Here is a 24,140-nt window from a genome sequence, read left to right on the forward strand (position 1 = left end):
CACAGATCTCCTAGGCAACGTCAAACAAACGGCAGCGAACTCCTGTGATAATTATTTAAACAATTTTCGTCATGCTAAATATGACTGTTATCAGTGTAAATATCTAAAGGGACAACGAGGAGTTTCTCCATCGGCAGAACGAAAAATTCCGCGACAATAAAAAAGTCTCATATTAATGTGGATGAATCTACGTTACCACTTGTTAATGGGCCCATTTTCTATAAATATTGTTTTGTCTCTATCGTTATTTTGTTATTATTAGTGGTGGTGGAAATGCTGGGTGAGCCGACCAGCGTTTCCTTACTTTCGGTTTCGTGGCGAGTCATGAGAATAACGCCGCCGAATCGCCGTTTATGGTCGGAAAGTTACGACGGTATGTGATCGTCTTCCAACCTCTGATTTTAATTCTTGATGAATGAAAACATGAGTCTGTCTTGCGCCGGTTAAAGAATTTCACGGTGCGCACGGAGGCTCATAAATCTTCGCTTTTCCAAAACTCCTCGTTGTCCCTTTAATGTCAATCATAAGAAAATATAAATATCTCACTTTCATCAACCTACAAATTGTATAAATCCACACACACGTTCACAGACGAGGTGGGGTGACGGTTGGCCACGCCCATTTAGAGAGACAGGAAGTGAAACACTCTCTATCATTGGCGCAGCCTCTCATGGGGCATCTTGGTAAATAGAGGATCTTCGGTTTGACTCGATCGACACCTCAGATCCGATTGGACATCATTCCCGTGTTCAGTTTCAGGAAGAAGGACTTGAGCTTGCACAGCCGACACCTCGTCTTCTTCCTCTTCTTCTTGCTGTTCTTGCCTTTCTTGTACACGCCCTGGTACTTCCCCTCCTCCTCGTCCTCGCCCTCCTCCACCCAGGGCACCCAGGCGCCGCCGTGCTCGCTGGGATCGGCCCGCGGGTCGTCGGGCGGGAAGTAGACCGGCACGGCGGTCTGGTTGTAGTGGGCGAGCCGCGCCAGCAGCCGCTGGACCACGTCCGGCCGCTGGTCGGCCAGGTCCCGCCGCTCGTACGGGTCGCCGCTGATGTTGAAGAGCCAGATGTTTTTGTGGGCGGTGGATTTGTAGAAAGACGAGAGGGTGCGTTCGAGGTTCCACCAGCGACCAGGCAGCGTGGGGAGAACCTGAGGATCGATACTTACAATTAAAGCTGTACAGAAAAGAAAAATGAATTTGATTCCACTGTGGGTCTTAACATTAGTGTAATAACTCATCTATTAGACGATGGAGCCCAGACTTTGTGCAAAATTCTATAGACCGAATCTCCTTGTTGTTTACATTCTACTTCCGGGTAGAAAACCAGCACGTCATTTGAATGAGAACAGTAGTAACGAACGAGAGTTTAGCTATATATCATATTTTTCACGCCCTATCACCGTTTAGACAAATCTGAAATGATTGAAGAAACATTACTATTTCTGTGTGTGTGTGTTTTGTGTTGCTATGTGTTGTATTTATTCAGTTTGGGGGAATCACAGTGTCTAGAAAGCATCAGTGGCTCAGCTGACAGGGACAGCTAACAGTAGCTAAGCTAATGGCGGTAGTTAAGCTAACGGCGGTAGCTAAGCTAACACCAGGATGTCAGCTGTTAAAACCCTCCCGTTGTGGGACACGACATGAAACTACTCCAGTTAGCTCAGTCATGTTGTAACTCAGATATCCGCTGGAGAAAATATTGTTTCACGGACCGTTTATTGAGTCACTGAGTTATTAAAGTTAAACAGGTAGCTAACCGTTAGCCCAGCTAATCTATGATAACTATGACTAATTACAAAAATGTGCACATGTAAATAGTAATGTTTGTCCAATCATTGGTTTTATAGACTTTAAAACATCAGATTAGTCTAAATGGCGATGTAGTGACATGAAAAACTAGATATAGCGAAACTCTCGTCCGTCACTATTGTTCGAATGCTGGTTTTCTACCCGGAAGTAGTTGTAAACAACAAGGAGATTCGTCCTATACTGTTTATACTGTACTGTTACATACGAGCAGCATGGAGGTATTTGGATGTTTTTTGGTGTGTCTTTTTGGATGAAGAAAAGTGAGCTCCGTTCTCAACCGTCATATGGACATGCAGTGCTACGCCGAGACCCCCTGTAACTCAGAGAAGCCACGGAGGACTCTGAAACTTCTCCCAGCCCTTAGTCCACATGAGGGGGAGGAGATAATGAGTGAAATTTGAATTTTGAGTGAACTATTCTTTTAACTGGTCTGGTACAGTACCTGAGGGGGGACCCAGTCTCCGTGGCCGGGGTCTCCTGTGAGCAGCTTCCAGTCCCCGACCCGGATGGCCGCCTGCACCGACGTGTCCCACAGCTGCTGGACTCTGAGCAGCGACGTCACGTTCTGGTTCTGGTTCTGGTACGGGGACCACGTCGTCCTCCTGGACTTGGACTTGAAATGTGACTTGTGCCGGTGGAGCAGGTTCTGCTTCTGGTTCTGGTTCGTCGTGGCCCGTCTGGACTTTGTCCTTAGATGTGACTGGAGCCGAGGCCGAGCGCTGAGCCGCGTCGCTCTGGACTCTGACGGAGAACCGCTGGAGTGGGAGTCCTGGTGCAGCAGCTGGTTCTGGGAGAAGGACTTGGTCTTGGGTTTGGGTACGGGCTTTGATTTTGGGAGGGGCTTGTGCTTCAGCTTGGGTTTGGGTTTAAACGTCCGAGGTTTGTTGGTGGTTTTTAACCTGAACGCCGACTTCTGCTTCGGCTGCTGCCTCAGGATCTTCTTCTTCTTCTTCTTCTTCTCTTTTGAAGAGCGGACTGACCAAACAAAAAACAAAGAAATGATTCTTTCAGCCTTGATGCTGAGTAACATTACTATTCTCTTTAATAGAGAGAGGACGATATCTGACACCTCTTTCAATGATGTACAATTCCTTTTTACCTTTGCTCAGGAAGTTGTAGTCTACTGGTTATGACAGACAGAGCAATTCACTCATGTTTAGACTCATTTTAACAACTTGTTTATGTTGACAATAGAGCTCTCTTTTGGCCAATTCATGCAACTGTATTTTCAAAAAACAAAACATACAAACAAAATGAAACTAAATCTAAGACACATTGAAATAAGGTCCATTCATCTAGGTACTGTGTGTTTAGAGATCACATATTTTTGCCTATAAGGTCCTTCTTATATGATTAAGTTCAAATTTCTTCTTTCTTCTTCTTCCTAAAGTCTACAATATTCAAAGTGAAAACTCACTTGCATATATATGTTTTAAATTAATTGTTACGATATTTTTGGTTGTGTTGATAGAGACGTACAAAATGCAACAAAAACATGTTCTTTTACTCTCATTTTCCAAATAAAAGAACACGGCCCTGAAATATGCAGGGACGTCTTTCCAAATAAAGGCTTCCTTCCCCGTTCAATAGGTGGCGGAGCTAGGAGGGAAACAGTGGGAGAGACACAACACCATGGGGAACCGGGATCTGACACCTGAAGGTAACGTAGATGAATGATGATGTAGAATTAAAATGAAAGTCCCCTCTTTTTTTCTTGCTTTTAATTGTATGTTTAAAGGGGACGTATTATGGAAATATCACCTTTTGAAGGCTCTTTAACATATATTTGGGTGTTTGACTTGCCTTCCGGCCCCCAAAATGTGAGAATTGAGAAAAAAAAATCTGTAATTTTCAGGCTCCCTAGGTTAAAATCCATGTGGTTTTACAAGCTGTTCCCTCAGATGTCTTCCAGTGATGTAACTAGCTTTCAAATTTGCATAATACCATCCCTACCTTGTACCGGTAGAAGGGGCGGGGCAAGCAGTGGCTCATTTGCATTTAAAGAGACAGGCACTGAAACCAGCCGTTCTGAACAGGGCTGTGTTGAGAGGATGAAAAGAGCTGTGATGTTTGATCCTTGGGGGATTTTGACCGAAGCATGTGACAGACATGTCTTTAAGACACCTGGGAACTATTTTAATTTGTATAAAAGGGGCAGAATATGTCTTCTTTAGTGTTTACAATTTCTACAATTTGGGGTTTTATTAAAATTTTTATGTTTTTATGTTTTTTTTTTGTTGTTTTTTCCGTTTCTAATTCTTACTGTCAAATGTTCTGTTTTTATGTAAAGCACATTGAGTTGCCCCATATAAATATAAATAAAGCTTGGGTCGCCTTGCCTGTGATCGAAGCGTTGCAACTTTTATTAGAACCATTTGCAAGCGGGAGTTTTCCTCTGTTACAGTAAGCCTGAAGACAACCTGAAAATACCTTCACAGTCAAGCAGCTTTGTAGCGTGCAACAACCCCTTTGAGGTGTTGCCGTTGGTTACCTGAGGCCTCCTCGGTGCCCGCGTCCCAGGTCATGGTCTGAACCGGAGGCTTGTGCAGGGGGTCGATGTTGTGCAGGATCTCGTGACGAGGCGACTCCTTCCCCTCGCTGATGGTCGGCCACACGTCGAACCCGTCCAGGCCCCGACTCTGAACCGGAGACGACAGCAACACAGAACAAGGTAATTTATTTTTTATTTATTTTTATTATTTAGTTTTTATTATTTCATCCCCCCCGCCCTTTTTACAATATGCCCACATTAAATCAAATTCACAGCTACATAATTGACATATTAGTCTACTTGCCAGCCCATAGGGCCCCATTGTGAACCCGGAAATGTTGAGTACCCCAAAGTTTTATGTTAGAAATATATAGTATCGGTCCCCAGTATTCAGAAACTGCCGGATGCTAACTTATATATATTGGGCAATTAGCATAACTGACATAATTAGCATAATTTCCTATATGGGCAATATTTCAACAAAATTGACTTGGCTGATTTGGGCAATATTGGAGTGGTTTTAGGGGTTATTGATGATGCTGAATCCATTTCTGACATTTTCAAAATTCAAAATGGCTGTCTAAACCGGTAGTGACCAGATTTAAACCGCCAGTGGGCCGATTTTGATGGATTTCAATCTGGTCCCTTCCGGTTTAGACAGCCATTTTGAATTTTGAAAATGTCAGAAATGGATTCAGCATCATCAATAACCCCTAAAACCACTCCAATATTGCCCAGATCAGCCAAGTCAATTTTGCAGAAATATTGCCCATATAGGCAACTATGCTAATTTATGCTAATTATGTCAATTGTGCTAATTGCCCAATATATATAAATTAGCATCCGGCAGTTTCTGAATACTGGAGACCCATACTATATATTTTTAACATAAAACTTTGGGGTACTCAACATTTCCGGGTACTCATTTTTGGCAAGTAGACTATATATACATACACCACCTTAAATCATACATATACCACCGTACATCGTACATATACCACCATACATCGTATATCAAATGTGTACGTCATAACTATGTGAGCTATTGTCCCACCCTTATCCCACCCATACCACCCCTACCCCTCTGGCTTATTTCCCTCCCCTCCCCTTCCCCTTGCTGGATTTAGTCTCTGAACATAAAGGGGGAAGTACATCACATACAGTTCAATTAATTAACACAGGAGTGTCAAGTCCCCTTGTCCCTCTCATCTTCTACTAACAAATGTCCAAAGAGTACAGCAGTAATAATAGAAATAAATAAATAAGTAATAATAAAAAATAAAAATAGAAATAAAAATAATAATGACCATCCCGAGACAAGGGTGATCTTATCAGTTCACACTGCCAGTAGTATCCCCCAAATATTCAGCATACATACCAAAATATACCTCATGCGCTCATTTCATAATACAGAGGCAAACTCTATACCTAAAAACAATTCTTAAAAAAAAGATCCTCAAAGAGAACCCCATATTTCGCACAATATGTTTCAATGCTGATCAATTTGTAGGACCATGGACGGTGCAGCTTCCTTGCATTGACACTTCTCTGTGATGACATTTTGCAAAGTTTCCTTTGCCTTATTGTGACCTGTCTGGTTTAAATGGTTGTATTGCTGCTTTGATGAAGCCTAATTTGATAAAGTTTCAAATTAATTTTTGAAATATTTCGTTAATAAATATGATTTCGTGAGTAATGTAGCCTAGTTGTCTTTGTCACATTTTATTTGGCATTATTAAATAATTATGCACATTTACAGATATTTTACATGATATAAGTGATAACACGTGTTATGAAGGCTATTTTGAACAATAGGTGTGCCTTGAGATTTTTACTTGTCCTTTGGTGTGCCTTGGCCACAAAAGGTTTGGGAACCACTGCCTTAGACAGGACCTTGATGCTATTCAAGAACAAGGTAATGATGATGATGATGAGGCGTCTTTTTTAGTTGACACTGTGAAAAACTGTCCACGTTTCCTGTATCAGTATGTTAACGAGATTAAATTTAACCACGCAGGTGCAAATTACCATAAATCCCCGTTTGGTAACAATTGCGGCTGAGCGTCTCTATTAGTCAGATACGAGCGCTGATTGATGTTTGACTCTTGCTCATCTGCTTTCGCAATAGAAATCTACTTTCATATGAAGCCAACAGAGCTTTTTGGAAGCTGAAACGCAAACTGCACCGACTCGCCAGTGAGAGAAATTTATGTCTGAATTTAAGACAAGAAGCGTCTGTGCAGCCGGTGTTTGGAAGAAGTGCACTTATCATCATAATCGGCCGAGAGCACATTCATCTACAATGATAATAAAACACTGACAGTTTTACAGTAGCGCATTAACCTGAACCCCGGTACAGACAAGAAGCCAAATCAGAGCTGGAATAAACTCCTCCATTCAGATAAAACCAGTGGGAGAAACAGTGAGTGGAGTCACCTCAGAGCGGATTATAATGTTTGGAAAGACGACTAGAAAAGAAACACACAACCTTAATCCAGAGGCCTTAAAGGAACATCAATATTTATAGTGGGAACTTGGATGCATCCACATCTCTAGTCTGATTTATTGCGCTATAAATTGAGTCTTGAGTCTTTTCCTGTGTCATGTAACCTTATGATCCAGGTTACAAATGCTTTCATTTAAAAAACATGTTGTTGTTTAGGGGTGGGAGAAAAAATCGATTCACATAAGTATCACAGTATTTTTTTTGACGATTTTTAAATCGATGTTTTTTTTGTCAAAAAATCGTTTTTTATTTATTTATTTATTTTTTAATATATATTGCGCAATATGCATTTGTTTGCCTTTTTTACATACAGAGAGTCCAAGTTTTGAAAAGGGTTTAAATTCACTTTACTATAATGGAGTATGTTAATTTATAGGCTCCTACAGTATTTGTGTGCAGACAAATGTTAACATGTAGCAGTTTACCTCAGTCTATATCATTTTGTCAGAAAGGTGTCAGAAGCCAGTTTTTTCTATATTATATATATATATATTATATATTATATATATTATTATTATTATTATTATTATTATTATTATTATTATTATTATTATTATTATTATTATTATTATTATATTATATATATATTTCTCTTTTATTTTTGCCTCTTTTATGCAGTCCAGGCTTTTGAAAAGAGAGTAAACATACAGTATATATTGCTGCTGAATAAATCTTAAAAACTGACTTACATGTGATGTGTATTTTTGGGGGAAATATAGTTCCTGGAATAGTCTGTAGACAATCTTAATCATTCAACTGTTTCACTGGTGTTAAAAATGCAGACTAAAAATACAGAAAATCTGCAATATCGTAAAATCGCAATTTAAATCGAATCGGCATCCAAAAAAATCGTAGAAGAATCGAATCGGGAGAAAAGCATATCGTCACAGCCCTGTTGTTGTTATATAGTATTTTGAAGGTGCTGAGCGTCACCGACCTGGCTGACGTTTCCTCCGGCCAGGCCGACCAGCGTGGGGAACCAGTCTGTGATGTGGAGCAGAGCTTTGGAGACGCGTCGCCGGTGTCTCAGCAGAGGACTGTGAACGAAGGCCACGCCGCGGACACCGCCCTCCCAGTACGTCCCCTGAACAAACACAGTGAGAGAGGATTTATCATCATTTTTAATAATTCAATCCACTTCACTTTGGAAAAAAAGTGTGTAAATGTTGTTGTGAGGCTCCTCTGGATGAAAAAGCTCATGTTGCTGCAGAAATTAATTCATTTTTCTCTAGATTTGTACGCTGACCCAGTCACGACACATCAACGAGATGTATCTAATGGGGAAAAAACACTTTCTTATTTAATTTACAGATGAATTAACATGTCATCAAAATGAGTCTCCATGGCAGAAAATAAAAAGCAAAAAAACTCCCAAACCAGCCCCACAGTGGGATTATTGCTCTTTGTTGTTAGATTATCTCCTTATAAAGCTGCTGAATTTATAATTTTTCATATATTATTGTTTCATACGTCCCTGTTCTATAGTTAGACTAAATGTAACCTTACCTAAAATATATTTTCTTGTTTAAAAAGGGGGGAAAAGCAAATGAGGAGTATTGAGATAAAGCTGTTTAAAAACATTAACTATCATGAGTGTCTGAAAAAAAACACACAAAATACATAAATTAATTGGTTTATTTCCAGTTTCCTGAGGCGAATTTATATCACATTAAACTCTTCTTTACACTGTTATCGTCTCATCAAGTCTCGTCTCACGTCAGACATATTTCCAGTAGTTATTGACCGTTCTGTTACCTTGCGGCCTCTCAGCGGCCAGTTGCTGCCCCCGGTGAAGGGCTGGGCGCCGTTGTCGGTGGAGTAGATGATGACGCTGTTCTTGTAGTATCCGTACTTCCTGAGGGCGTAGGTGACGTTGTGGACGGCCTCGTCCACCGTGGACACCATGGCGGCAAACTTCCTCCTGGCGACGTTGGCCATGTCGCGGTACGGGTAGATGTAGGGTTTAGGAGGCTGCAGAGGAGTGTGGACGGCCTGGAGGACGCAGTCGCAACAACACGGTCAATTACTATTATTTTCTTTTTTTCTCCTCAGTCGTCTTTTCTTATTTCCTTATTTATTTATTTAAAAGGGACAATACACATTAATGAACATTCGTACGTGTGCACAAATGTAAATGCGTCAGAGTTAGCAACTTGCTAATTTGCATCCGTAGTCCCTTGGCAGGTAACACACAAACAGACAGAAATGCACAAGAATTATACAGTGGTTCACAATCATATACACAGTCATACCTATACAAAAAGTGCATGTGATCTGTAAAGTGCCTGGTATAAAGGTCTTATTCACCTATACTCAACACTTCCACTCAGTTTTGGGCCTAACACTCGGCTTTGCGCATTCTTGTGTCAGGATTGGGGGTCCCATTTTTTTTTAAGAAGCGATGTTAGTGATTTTTACGAAGGAGTATTAGGGTTAAAAAAAAAATTAATAAATAAAAAAGCCTGGCAAAAATAAAAAATCCGGCAAAAAAAAAAAAATCAGGCAAAAAACCCCCAAACAAGTCAGGCAAAAATAAATAAATAAATAAATCGAGCAAAAAAAAAAAAAAAATCCAGGCAAAAAAATAAATAAAAAAACAACAGGCAAAATAAATAAATAAATAAAAAAGCCTGGCAAAAAAAATCGAGCAAAAAAAAAAGAATCTGGTAAAAAAAAACAACAAACAAGTCAGGCAAAAAAAAAAAAATCGAGCCAAAAATTTTATTTTGTTACTCCTCGTCAGGACGTTTTATTTTCTCAAATCCCCCCAAATCCAATAAAACCGAGAACAAGCAAATCTTTCTTTCTCTTTCTTTTGAGTTACAACTCATTTCTTTCCGAGTGGCGTGGTTTTAATTTAACATTTTGAGTCCACATGAGCCGATCGCTCTCCGCTCTAATAAGTTTCTGATGCTCCGAGGCAAACAGACACTTTAATGTGGCTTCTCTGTGTTTGTCCAACTTTCCCCTGACAGCTTTCATCCAGACACAAAAACCACGTGGCATCAAAACGTGTTTGTTGTATTCGATCCATCTCACTCGGAGATGATTGATGGCTTGTTGAATGGTTAGGGTTAGGGTTAGGTCACCTGCAGGGAGAGCAGCAGGAAGAGCGGCCGGCCCGCGGGGTCGTGGCTCTCCAGGATCTTGCGAGCTCGCTGCGTGAACAGCGTGGTCGAGTATTTCCCCTCCTGACCCCAGGCCACGCCCTCGTCGTCGTGGAGGTCGTAGCCGCACAACCCCGGGCCGTCGCACGAGCCGTAGCTTTAAGACAGAGGGGGGAAATGTGAGTTTGAGAATCACATCTACAGTGTGTGAATGTGACGGTGAATAGAAGGAGTTACCTGTAGTAATCCACACTTCCTGTTAAAGAGCCGAAGAAAGTGTCGAAGCCCTTCCTGGTGGGCAGACACGCTCTCCTGAGGGGAAAGGCAAACAAGAAGTCAACGGAGCTTCAGGTTTCATTGTTTTGTCAGTTTGTTGTTGGACTCGTGCAGCTGACTTAAAGGGATTTCACTCATTATCTCCTCCCCCTCATGTGGACTAAGGGCTGGGAGAAGTTTCAGAGTCCTCCGTGGCTTCTCTGAGTTACAGCGGGGCTCCGTGCAGCACTGCATGTCCATACGACGGTTGAGAACGGAGCTCACTTTTCTTCGTCCAAAAAGACACACCAAAAAACATCCAAATACTGTTCGCTACCGTCATATGGACATGCAGTGCTGCACGGAGCCCCGCTGTAACTCCCAAAAGGCACGGAGGACTCTGAAACTTCTCCCAACCCTTAGTCCACATGAGTGAAATTTCAACTATCCCTTTAAAGGGGACCTATTATGGAAATATCACTTTTTGAAGGCTCTTTAACATATATTTGGGTGCTTGTCTTGCCTTCTAGCCCCTAAAATGCAAGAATTGACAAAAAAAAATGTTATTTTCAGGCTCCTGACGTTAAAATCCATGTGGTTTTACGAACTGTTCCCTCAGTTGTCTTCCAATGATGTCATTAGTTTTCTAATTTGCATAATACAAAACCACCCCTACCTGTGAATAATTAATTAATTTGCATTTAAAGGGACAGGCACTGAAACCAGTCGTTCTGAACAGGGCTGTGCTGAGAGGATGAAAAGAGCTGTGATGTTTGATCCTTGGGGGATTTTGACCGAAGCATGTCACAGACATGTCTTTAAGACACCTGGGAACTATTTTAATTTGTATAAAAGGGGCAGAATATGTCTCCTTTAAGTGTAAATGTCTCACTGTGGAGGTTTTTTTTATTTTATTGAGGCCTGAGACACGTTTAATGCTTTTTCATCCTTTTATTTTGAAAGACACCATTTTCTTCTTCTGTGTCAGAGCTTTCAAGGTCACTGTGACCTCCCAAAACACATTAAACCATTAATCCAGACTTTGCACCACAATCACGACACAATATCTCACAAATGGTTCATATTTGATCTGACCTGAGACCAGTCTGAGTAATTCTAGTTTCTTGATTTGTTCACATTCATGTTCACTGGTTAATCTGCTTCTTCCTTCTGTTCGTGTGTTACAATCATTTACATGTGATACAAACAAACCTCGTTATAACCTGCAACTGAAACCTCCACAGAGGACGTTAAACACGCAAAACTAACAAATATAAAACAACAACATACAGTATGCAGTGATCGGAGAATTTAGTTGTATTTATTTCGCTTTTTAGCTCACAAACTGCTTTATTGGACTCTACATAATTTAATTTACCTCTAACCTGTAGCTCCGTTCTCAGTGGTGGTTCGACTAAATTAAAATAAATGAGGCTCATTCTCATCATTAAAACCATTTTGCAGGATTAAAACTTTGCTGAACTTAAACATTCACAACAGGAGCGAGACGTGTTTACATTGTTCCTCCATCCCTGCTGCTCCCGCTGAGCGCCGAGCAGGTGAATGAGCTTATAGCCGAGCGGCGAGCGCGGAAACGATCACCTGATGTTTCAGTAAGTTTATATCTGACTGAGGAACTGGAGGTCGCGACCCCGGAGGTTCAACGTCCCACGTGTGAACCAGTGTGTGATAAAAGGCCGAGGACCCAGACTGAACTCAAGGTGTCGGTATGTTTCAACCGACGTGTTTGTTGGATGGTTGAGCAGCATCTAAACCTCGACCCCCACCCCAGTTCCTCCTCAACATCAGTTTAGGAGGAAGTTAATCTTCTTTTTTTTTAAGTCTTAACACAGTTACTACGCTTTATTTTACTGCGCACATCCAAGAGCAACATTAAAACTGAGGAAATAACAGTCAGAAACAACTTCAATATCAAACATTTGAGCTGTAGATAATCAAATGTTTGCTAAAATAAAAGTTAAAGGGATAGTTCACCCAAAATTCAAATTTCACTCATTATCTCCTCCCCCTCATGTGGACTAAGGGCTGGGAGAAGTTTCAGAGTCCTCCGTGTCTTCTCTGAGTTACAGCGGGGCTCCGTGCAGCACTGCATGTCCATATGACGGTTGAGAACGGAGCTCACTTTTCTTCGTCCAAAAAGACACACCAAAAAACATCCAAATACCTCCATGCTGCTCGTCTGTAATGTCCCTCTTGTATTGAAGCCCCGACATGAGAAATTGTTCCGAAAAAAATTAAATAAGTCTATATTTCAAGCTTGTTTGTAGCGGAAGCTCCCAGTGTCTCAGTTCACTGCTCTTCCTGTGTCAGTGCAAATCTCGCGTGATTTGCACTGACCGGCGGAACAATTTCGCATTTCGGGGCTTCAATACAAGGGGGACATTACAGACGAGCAGTATGTAGGTATTTGGATGTTTTTTGGTGTGTCTTTTTGTTACAAAGACAGTTGGTATCCATTTGCAACCGTTATATGGACATGCACTGCTACGCCGAGACCCCCTGTAACTCAGAGAAGCCACGGAGGACTCTGAAACTTCTCCCAGCCCTTAGTCCACATGAGGGGGAGGAGATAATGAGTTAAATTTGAATTTTGGGTGAATTATCCCTTTAATGAACGCTCTGTTGTCAATCCCCCACACTCTCCTCATTTCCTGTCTCTCTCAACTCTATTTATTATAAGTTAAGTCAAGTTAAGTTAAAATAAGATAAGTCAAGTTCATCACAACACATAGTATTGTTTTCCTCACACTCCTGGCCAGGCGGCTGATTTGGATCCAATGGAAGGACTACAAACCTCCAACAGTTACACATTACGTTAAGGTTAAGGATGAACTTTATTTTCTCAAACTTGAAAATAGACACTCTTTGAAAGGTTCAACAAGTAACTACATAATTATAAAATATGGTGGCCTTTTCTTGATTACATGAAGACACACATTCACCCTACCCTTAGAATAAGCGGAGACATATAGTAACAGTTTTTTATCAATGGCCACTCTTCCCTCCCCTAAATGTGATCTTTTATTTATTTAATATTATCTTATTTTTTTGTCTGTCAGATTGTCTTTTTTTTATTTCTTTTTCGTCTTTTATACTCTCTTAATGTTGTTGTCATTGTTGATGGTATTGTCGCTGTTTGTATTGTTTTTTTCCTGTCCTGTTTTGTGTTTTTAACTGGACACAGAGTCTGTACTAATAAATTATCTATCTATCTATCTATCTATCTATCTATCTATCTATCTATCTATCTATCTATCTATCTATCTATCTATCTATCTATCTATCTATCTATCTATCTATCTATCTATCTATCTATCTATGTCTGTTTCTATAGATAATGTAATATCTCAAGTTGTGTTTTCTCCATACGGAACTGAAATAAAAAGGGATGTTCAAAAATAAATATATAAGTCAAGAATAAATAAAATAAGATAAAAGAAAATGGTCCAAACATCATAATAATCACGTTAGGGATCAAACAGTGAAACTCATTAGTCCTCCCCCTGTCCACTCTCCCTCCCTCTCACCTGTAGAAGCCCAGGTGCCACTTGCCGACCATGTGTGTGCTGTATCCGGCCTCTCGCAGCCGCTCGGGCAGCGTGTCCATGTGCGACGGCAGACAGCTGGGCTGCCTCGGTCTGATGATGGAGTGCTGCAGCCCCGTGTGGATCTGGTACCTGCAGGGGAGGGAATAAAAAAAGGAGACTAGTCCATAAACTAGTGATGTGCGGATCGATAATGAAATATCGATACTTCCGATACTTCATACTTGTGGTAATGTATATCATTAACAGGAACATGGTGGAAAGTAACTAAACTATTGAGACCTTGTCTAAATGACATGCAGTTTTTAGGAACTACTTTTTCTTCCGCCTGGGTAAGTGCGTAATGCGTAACCCACTGCTCACTCAACAGTCAGTCTGTCTCAGTCTGTGTAGAGTCAATGGCAGCTCCACAAACAGCGAAGACAGATATCTGTGGGCAAATTATAAATAATATTTTGGTTTAATGGTTTTATTATTTTACAATATGTTCTTTTTTTAGTGTTCGAAACACCATTTTCACATATTTTGTATGATTGTGTGAGTCCTCTGTTTTTTCTGTTGTACTATTAGCTTGGCTATATTGTAAACGAGGCCGCTACCTCAATATACTTCAGAGTTTAAAATAAATAGATATATGTTACTCTGATGTCTTGTATCCTTAGGAAGCTATGACTTGAAATACACTACTTTTTTTTTTAGATTTACCAGGCACATTAGGTATATTTGCACAAAGTATCGGTATTGGATCGGTATCGCCGATACCAGCCTGAATTTTACTCAGTATCGGATCGGAAAGCAAATTTGTGGTATCGAACATCACTACCATAAACAATTGTTGGTTTTGTCGCTGCTGCTGCTGCTGCTGCTGCTGCTGCTGCTGCTGCTGAGACAGAGTCGAATGTTTGGCCTCGCAGCAGAAGCAGAGACTCATTAATTCTCAGGTTGCCTAATCAATAATCAGATTATTCAGAGCAGCTAACCTCATGTGAACCAGAGTCTCAGACTCTCTGGTTCAACGTCCACATGATCTGAAGCGTCTGAGTTCAATGTCTGTCTCCGATTTTATTTGATCTATTTTCATCTTAGATAATCACTTCCTGTTTACCTCATCAGGATCAATAAAGTCTCAAAAAAAAGCTGTAAAAACATATAAAGAAATACCTGAAATAGAGAAAATTAAGACCAGAGAATATGAATCTGTGCTATAAGTAAAAAGCCACAAAATTCACTAATTAAGTTGCAGATTTACTATTTTTTCCTGTTTAATGTTAATGTAAAATCGATTATTTTTGGACTTTGATAAATTGATAAAACAAAACACATGCCATTCTTTTTTACAATACTGCTTGTTTTGTTTATACATTTCTGACAATTAAAGAAAATAATCAGTCGAAAAAAATTGCAAAGACTAGAAAATACAAACGAGGATGAGCTGCATAAATTATACTTTATGTTAAAACAAGTTCAACGAGGTTAAAAACGATAAAACAAAACAAAAGAGAGAGAGAAAAAAAAATCCCTGCTGCTTTAACTCAAGGAGATCAAACATCTGATTGCTCATCAGCGACCAGAGTTTTTTGCATTTGTACCATTTAAAGCTGCGACGTGAATCAACCCCAGACGACGTCCCTGAGGTGAAGTCTACCGAGTGTTTTTAATAACAACAACAACAACAACAAACAGTCAGGTTTCCCAACATTCGCTGCACTGGGGTCCGTTTCACAAAGCAGGTTTAGTGAAAACTCTGAGTTTGTTAGCCCTGAAATGAGGCAAACTCTGGGTTTTCCGTTTCAGAAAGGGAGGTAACTCAAACCAGGGAAAGAGGAGTAACTCCAGCCCGTTTCACAAAGAGAGGTAACTCAAGCTCGGAGTCAGTTACTATGGCAACACACTCCGTGAACCTAACCTGGTTGGGAGCAGGTTTTCTCCAACTAACCCTGAGTTTCTCCTTTTTATCTGAACCCTGACAGGACGTGTAAACTCCTCAACTGGATGTTTTATTCTCCATATGAGGATTTAGTTTGATCGTTCCCGTTGTTCTGCACCGTCACTTTATCTGAACAACCCTTAGCTACATGACACGACACAAACACTTCTCTCTCTCTCTCTCTCTTATTTTTTCGTAGTAGGTCGATCCACTTAAGGATTATTTCCAGGTGATTGATGACTACACCACATCCCCGTCATGTTATAATGGAGACAAACTTGAACATATCAAACACACAATGTTGAATAACTCTCGAGATTTCTTTTTTTTAGATTAATACTCACTTATTGTCCCGCGGTAAAATAAATAAAAAATAAAATCTCAATAAATCTCAGAGTAGATCAACTCAGAGTTCAGGATTAGACTCGGAGTTTGTTGAACCTGCTTTGTCAAACGGACCCCAGGTCAGTGAAGAGACGTGGGGTGGTACTGTACCTGCCCGTGATGAGCTGGCTGCGTGACGGCGTGCAGATCGGCTGCACGTAGTAGTTCTCCAGCGTCACGCCCGCCGCCGCCAGCTTGTCCAGAGTGGGAGTCTTGATGGTCGGGTTGTGGTAGCCGATGTCGTTGAAGCCCTGAGACAGAGATAATATAACCTAACTTTGAGGAATATTTACCCACCTGAAGTTATTTTACTTTTATTGTTGTATTTGTTTTCATACTAAGGTCAAGTTAAAGGGATAGTTCAACATTTTTGACAAATTGGCCCATTGCCATAATCCCTATAGTCATAGCAGTAGGTTTGTTACCTTTATTTGTTGGTGCAAGCTATTTTTAGAACGGTGGAGCAGAGCGGCGTGCTGCTCAGAGCTACAGTACGCTACGTTCCGTTATTATCTCATAGTGTGGTGAATGTGCAGGTCACAACTTGTCCACCAGAGCGTTGTGGAGTTGTTGGATTGTGTATTTGATGAGTTTGATGAGGGAAACCAAGAAATCCCATGAGCCTCCGCAGCGTAGCTCTGAGCAGCTCACGGCTCTGCTCCGCCGTTCTAAAAACAGCTTGCACCGACAATTAAAGGTAACGAACCTACTGCTATGACTATAGGGATTATGGCAATGGGCCAATTTGCCAAAAGGTTGAACTATCCCTTTAATAACACCACATGCTAACGTGCACCAGGCCTAATCAGAAGTGACATCAACTTAATCAGCTGCAGCTCTGCAACAAACCGTTACTCTCACCATTAATTAACTTCTCATTATTTTCCAAACTAAACCAATTGCAACCAGATGATTAAATGATTTTTCACACACACAAAAAATAAAAAAATGTCTGCCACCTGTTGAAAGGACAATCCTGTAAAAACACCATCCAATCACTTTTAATGCCACAAATTAATTATTAATTGGATTGTGAAGGGTCAATCAAACTGCCATCTGCCCCCCTCCCCGCCATCTTCATGCAGCATTATTCGCAAATGTTCAACGATTTATGATACAGAACAGACGACACCAGAGTCAGAGCTGATGCTAGCTTTGCTAAATTCAACGAGACAGTTACAGCAAAGTTACGGCAGAAAAAAAAAACAAGCACTGTGAGTTCCTGCGCTCTGGAGGCGGGGCTTTGACTTTTGGATGGTGTGTTTTCAAAATGGAGCCCGCTCGAGCCGTTTTTCCAGGATACTCTACCTTTAAAGAGGAACTACGCAGAATGTTTTACCTTAATGAAACAGCTTCAGAGTCCTAGGGCAGGTTAAAGGTGTTCAGAAACGGCCGTTTGTCCTGTTTGTCGCGCCTCCTTCTACGAGTTTTCACGAGTTGCCGCACGAGTTTACCCGTGTAAGGAAAACTAATTTGATTGGTCTTTAGCAGCGTGACGTATAATCCGTGCGTCTGCATTATCCAATGCGAAAAAAAACTACCACACTTTCATCCCGGATTCACTCAAAAATAGAATTTTGCACAAAGTTTGGCCTACATCGTCTGATAGATGAGTTATTACACTAATGTTAAGACCCACAGTGGAATCAAATTCAATTTTCTTTTCTGAACACCTTTAAAGCAATGACTTGTACCTTGTTCCAGGGAGAATGGAGGCTCTCTGTCTTCCACCTAGCGTCTCTTGGCTGAAAACCAACCTTGTAAGATCAGAGCCTCCGACCCGGTGTCCCAGCTCTCGTCTCTGCAGCACCGTGACACAAACGTAACGCGCCTCGTAACACGTAATCTTTTGTTTATGACATATAAGACTACACATATATATACACATTGTAACGCGCCTATGATAAATAACGTTATCCACCGCTCCATGGATTGATTTCACGTTCGCTCCGTTGAAAACAGATGCACATGGCCGGGAGGAGGGTTAGAGACACAGAGGAAAAGAGACCTAGTTCCTCTTTAAGTCTTTAAGAAAAATGTCGATCTCAAGTTTTAAGAAGCCAATCTTCATCTATAGGAGATGGAAAACGCAATATTTAGATGAAATTATTTACTGATGTGCAAAATGAACAAACAATTCAAGTATCATTTTTTTTATTTTACTGATATTTGTGTTGAAGATTTTGCTGCTGTTTGACTTTATAGACGGAAACTGTTAAATTGCACATGGAGACTTTAAAAAAAATCTGTTCATCTGTTCTTCTTAAACACATAAACATTATGTCATATATCTGAAGCCACACACACACACACACCTGGTCGTCTGTGAGGATGAATATGATGTGCGGCTGCCGCTTCTTCTGCTTCGGTTCTGTCTCGTGGCTCTGCGGCTGCGGCTGCGGCCTCTGGTTTGGTTTGGGCCTGTGGGCGCTCAGGCCGTCCAGGCTGCACACGACCACGACGCCCAGCGCGGCCAGAAGAAGAACCAGAGCGGACTGCATCTTTACTACAGGAGCCTGCAGGGAACACAACACAGACAAAGACACAGAGAGAGAGAGAGAGAGAAAACAACATAACAATGCAGCGAGGAGTCGGACTCTTCTGTGAAGCCGGGAAGTCGAAGTGAAAAATGTTTGAGTCGGCACAAATTCACACAGGCATGCCATCGCTGGATGACTAACGGTAGATCATAAAACCACATTCGGGATGGAGTTGCCAACTTGGCTGTAACTGAGATCTGAAACACGTCCATCTGGTGGAGGCTCCGAGGAGGCCCGTTAATTAACCCTTTAATGTCTGAGGAGGAGCAGCAGCAGCAACGATGATGAAAAGTGTGAGAGAGCGAGAACAGGCGCCACACACACACACACACAGACACGACACAAAGTGCAGCAATTAAAACAACATAAAAGTATTAGTTCAACTCAGTCAGAGGTCATAACTTAATCATTACTGCTCATTGATAACCGATATTAAAGGGACAGTTACCACAACTAGGTTGATGAAACTACTACTGTAGATGCGGTTTACACAATTAGTCCAATATATTAACATTTCTGTCACAACAGCAGCTTTAATTCTAATAGTGTGTGCATTTCCTCTTATATTTTCACTTTACTGCATTGGTTCTTTTACTTAAGTAAATACACAGTTGAATACACCGTTTTTATTACAGCTCACTTTAATCCACCTTAAAAAGAAAACACTAACCTGGTTTATTAATCAATTAGTGGTAAATGATGAGTAATCTATTATTTATTACATTCTGATGCTGTTTAGTATTTTGACTTCTTGCATCTTTAAAGTAAATCTGACATTAAATTTATATAATGTGAATAAATCTAAAAATAGTTTCTTCTGCTTTTGTTGAGACAGACTGTTTGGTCGTATACAGCAATGGATTTTAAAACTGTAAACTAATATTAATAGTTACAGACCTATTCAAGATTCATTTACTTAATTTATTGATTAATTTGTCTCCAGAACACCTGTTGACATCCTCAAATAGCTTGTTTTGCTTTAGCAACAACTCAAAAAACCCAGAGAAACAGATTTTTTTTTTTTTTTTTTTAAGGATCAGATTTGAGAAGCTGGAACTAATTATGTTTTTTTTTTTTTTTTTTTCAAATATCAATTATCAAACTGTTTCTGATGATTGATCTACATCATCATCAACGCAATCAAGACAGTGGACTGCATAATATTTAAAAGTAAATCTCACATTATAATCCAATTCAATACAATAACACAAAACACTCTGAACTAAAAGTTAGAGGAAAGTTGAATCAGTAGAAAATCCATTAGATTTTTACTGTTTCTTTTAAATTTTTTATTGTCTCCAGCCGTTTTATTTTCTCATGGAGAGCTGCAGCTTGAGGCAGCAGGTTGTGAGTGTCTCTATAGTCTGAGACATGTTTACAACCCTCAGAGCCCAGAGCAGCTCTCAGCGCTGCTGCTGCTGCTGCTGCTGCTGCTGCTGATAATGTGAGAACTGACTAAAAGCAGCTGTCTCAAGTTTGAATGGTCACACAAACCTACTACAGCTGATGATGGAGATGAACTGGTTTCCCCCAACAGACCAGAAGATAAACTGGTGGTGGTCATGGGAACAACACAATAAGGCTTTGCTGTGACAGTCAAGACAATGAAAGCAGAGACTGTTCCTGCAGAAAAATGGGTTTTGATAAAGTTTTTTTGGTCAGATTTAAGGGGAATTACTCAATACTTGATATAAATACTGTATTTTTGTATTTGTAGTTTTCATTTAATGTGTTGAGTCTGACATCATAGTTTATCCCAGTGCAGATATGTAAAACATAAAATCAGCATTTTCCCCATTTGCATCTATTGCATCTAAAACAGCTGTGTTATTTTTAAAAGTCAGGCCTTAAAAATCAATACCTCGATACAGGATCAATGGGAGTGAACGGCTTCTTCTCCCCCTCCTCTCCTCTTCCTCTCCGCCTCGCGCCTCTCAGTTCATTTCTTCACTCTTCAGCTTTTTCTTCAGCTCGGAGAGAAGTTCAGTTTGAGTAAAGTTTGTTGAAGACGCCGCATGTCCTCAAGTTTCCACGAAACCTTCCTTCCTGCGGGCTGAGCTGAGCTGAGCTGAGCGTCCACACTCCCAATGAAAAGCGAGCACAGTCAAGTCGGACGTCATAACACAGGGGACACTTCCGGTCTGACCTGTCAAAATAAAACGCGCTGACAAAATCGGTCACAATAACCAAACCAGGAGGTGGCAAGTGTTAAGTTAGTTATTAATAATTAACTTAGAATAAAACAATGACCCTCTGGCAGCATCCCAAATTAGCTGTAGCTTAACAGTAGTTTAACTTGTTAATTTGTAGGTGTTTCCCTTTTAAACTAGGCCTATCTTTAAACTGACATGTTTCCTCTTATTTAAAGGGATAGTAGCATTTTTTTTAAAAAGTGGGGTTGTATGATCTACAAATAGCCCCTAAGTACTTTAATTGCAGTAGAAGACTCTCTGCACTCCTCCCGTTAGCAACGCCAGCCCATAGCCCTGCCCAGAGATTTACAACATACATTGTTGTGAATGGACCCAAAGAAACGGCCTATTTTCGCGGCCTAAAAGAGGTTTTACGTGAAAAAAAAATACACAGTTCCATTGTTCACTATAATATAATTTTTTCCAGCCCCTCAAAGTGCAGGAAAAACATAGTTTTTATTTGGAGCTAACCAACTCACGTATCCCTCCGCCCAGGGTTAGCGCCCGCCGATCAGCAGTTGGTTGGTTAGGGCTATTTGTAGATCATACAACCCCACTTTAAAAAAAATGCTACTATCCCTTTAAGGCCCTGTCCACACGGAAATGGAGCTTGACCCAAACAGATTTTTTTTTTTTTTAATTTGTTTGTTTTAAAAGTTTCCCGTTAACACAGCACCCTTTCAAGAAATATCTGCGTAGCTACACACGAATCCACTGAAAACGACTCAAAACGCTATAGTAGCCTACATAAGTGTGGAGCTGCTGCGTCGCCCTGTAATGCCGCCACACATAAACACCAAAAACAGAGATAAGAACGAAGTTCCTCCGTTCTATTCAAACTCTAAACATTATAAGTGGATTAAATGTTGACTGGGAGTCACGTCAGGGCAAATATGGCGATCTATGAAGATTTAACGGGTGTGTTTCAGCTGCAGACAGTCGGTAGTCGTCCGCTGTTATTATGTTACGTCCATAGACTTTAAACAGGTCAGAGTGGTGGGGGGTATGACATCATCGTTTCACAAAAGATCCATTTTGGGTGGGGTGTTTTGAGATTTTCCCTCTCTGGGACCTGTTTCCAAAAATACAGTTTTACCCCCTCAAAGCACTGTTTCCATCTGGACGAAACGCTGAGACGATAAAAAACTATCCACCGTATCCATGTGGACGGGCTCTAAATCTGAATTAAACCTTATAATTCAATCTAGTTATCTTTTATTGATGGTTTACCACGACCCAAATCTACACCGTAATCAATCCTCAGTGGTTAACCCATAGGCTACTACATCTAAACATAGACTAACTTATCTTATCTTATCCATCAGCTTGTTAGTTAGCTTACAAGAGAGTGACATAATGAAGAGTTGCTGAAAGCAGAGAAATGTCAGTTAGGCTACATTAAAGGGACAACGAGGAGTTTTGGAAAGCTTAAGTGTTTTCACACTACATTTCCCATGAGCCTCCGCACGCAAATTCTTGGACCGGCGCAAGACGGACGAAAGCGAAAACATTTGCCAAGAATGTTTTCATTGATCAAGAATGAAAGTCGGAGGTTCGAAGACGATCAGATACTGTCGTAGTCCCGACCATTAACAGCGATCCGGCGGCGTTATTCACATGACCCGCCGGGCAGCGTCCAGGAAACTGAAAGTAGGAAATGCTTGGCGAGTCCAAGAACCACTAAATAATAACAAAATAACGATAAAGACAAAATGATATAGGAAATGGAGCCATTAACAAGTGTGGGTAACATCCACATTAATATGAGACTTTTTTGTAACCAAATACAAATTATTATTATTATTAATCTTTATTGCAGACACAAAAAGCGGTCCATATCAACAACAACAGACATGTTAAAACAGATTTAAGAAGGAGAGAGAGAAAAAGACATACACACAGACAGAGAATCAATTCTCCACATAATTCATAAGCAGGCTATCCCACCAGTGTTTTCTAAGCCTAAAACTCCTCCTTGTCCCTTTAATTAGGCTATAGTAGGCTACCTAATTGACATACTACTAGCTAGCTAATAAAGCAAGAGCAACATCAGCTTTTTTTTCTTTCTTTTTTAAATTAGTTTCATTATAATACATCTTCCATTTTCAGTCTTTATCGTGCTATTTTAATTTTGTAACATCTGGACTTTTTTTTTTTTTTTTACCTCCAGCTTGACACTTTTATTTTGAAGGCTGAGATGTTCAACATCCGCCCTTCGTGAGTTCATTTATTTAACTTGACAAAAAGAGGGGTGGGGGGGGGGACTGTTAAAGCCCCCTTGCCGTTAACACTATTAGTTTATAGGGTGTTTACGTTACTTTAACATATTTCTTCTCGGGTCCTTTGGTCGGTGTCGCCGCAGCGCAGCGCAGCGCCGAGAGGAGTGACCGCAGCCCGGGCAGCAGCAGCGGAGAGGAGCCGCTGGCACCGCACAGCCAGACTACCAGGAATCTGTCTGTCTCTCTGTGCGTCCCTGCAGACAGCGGACTGACTCCTCCACAGATACAGATACAAACCTGCAACAAGGCGGTCAAACATAAACACGATGAGACCGGAAATAAGTCCGATCAATCAAGAAATAAAAGCTCCAATTATCACTCATGTCATGGAAAATAAATTGGTGCATTGGTAGCTAGGAAGATTAAAAATACAAATAATGCAATTAAATAGACACTAAACAATCAGATAATGTGGGGAAAGGTATTAAACTGCATTTTGTGTGCTCTTATAATGTCTTTAAAAATTTGGATTCAACTTTATATTATAGCAGAAACCCACATTTACACATTGTATAGCCTACCTATAGCCTATTATATTATTATAGCACTAATTAGACCATAAATGTTAATTGTGCAGGTATTTGTGTGAAAGAATTGGCCATGATATGCCAATTACATGTATATACATACATATACTTAACATACCTACAGTACAATAAAATATGCATATAAATTGGCGTATCTATGATATGTGTAGATTACGTACATACATAATATGTGTAAACACTATATAGTAACCGTGCAATACTGTGTAATATAGTATATTTACACAGAAAGATTTTTAAAATATAGATATAATGGGGATATTACTAATCCCATACAGTAGCAGCTTGTCTTGGTTTGTGCAGCACAAAGACTTTGACCTGGGCTTTTATTTTGAAGGTTGTGCTCAGAAATCCTATTGTCCTTATTTATTACTGTTTCAAGGATGATGGATGGAGGAATATGAGTGAATTGTTGGAATACAGTATGTGACTGACAGTAGTTATTTAAAACACACACACAAAGAATTAGGCAGGAAACTTTCTTTTGTCCTAGAGGAAGAAACTCGGTCCAGTTTACTTCTTCTGACTTGTGTCATTTTGA

General features: G+C 40.4%; 1 protein-coding gene across 1 annotated transcript; it reads right to left on the minus strand.

Moving 5' to 3' along the window:
- Positions 1-720: 720 nt before the first annotated feature.
- Positions 721-24,135, minus strand: LOC311000110 (arylsulfatase I-like; the record flags this gene model as incomplete). The annotated part of the gene is made up of 12 exons (XM_083990744.1): positions 721-1,146; positions 2,250-2,782; positions 4,299-4,446; positions 7,742-7,888; positions 8,560-8,796; positions 9,894-10,068; positions 10,149-10,223; positions 13,715-13,864; positions 16,155-16,294; positions 18,359-18,559; positions 23,094-23,291; positions 24,127-24,135. 12 exons carry the CDS (start codon positions 24,133-24,135, stop codon positions 721-723), a joined length of 2,439 nt encoding a protein of 812 aa, XP_083846870.1.
- Positions 24,136-24,140: the final 5 nt, after the last annotated feature.

The sequence above is a fragment of the Trachurus trachurus genome, assembly GCF_905171665.1.
Source record: "Trachurus trachurus genome assembly, chromosome: 17".
NCBI lineage: Eukaryota > Metazoa > Chordata > Actinopteri > Carangiformes > Carangidae > Trachurus > Trachurus trachurus.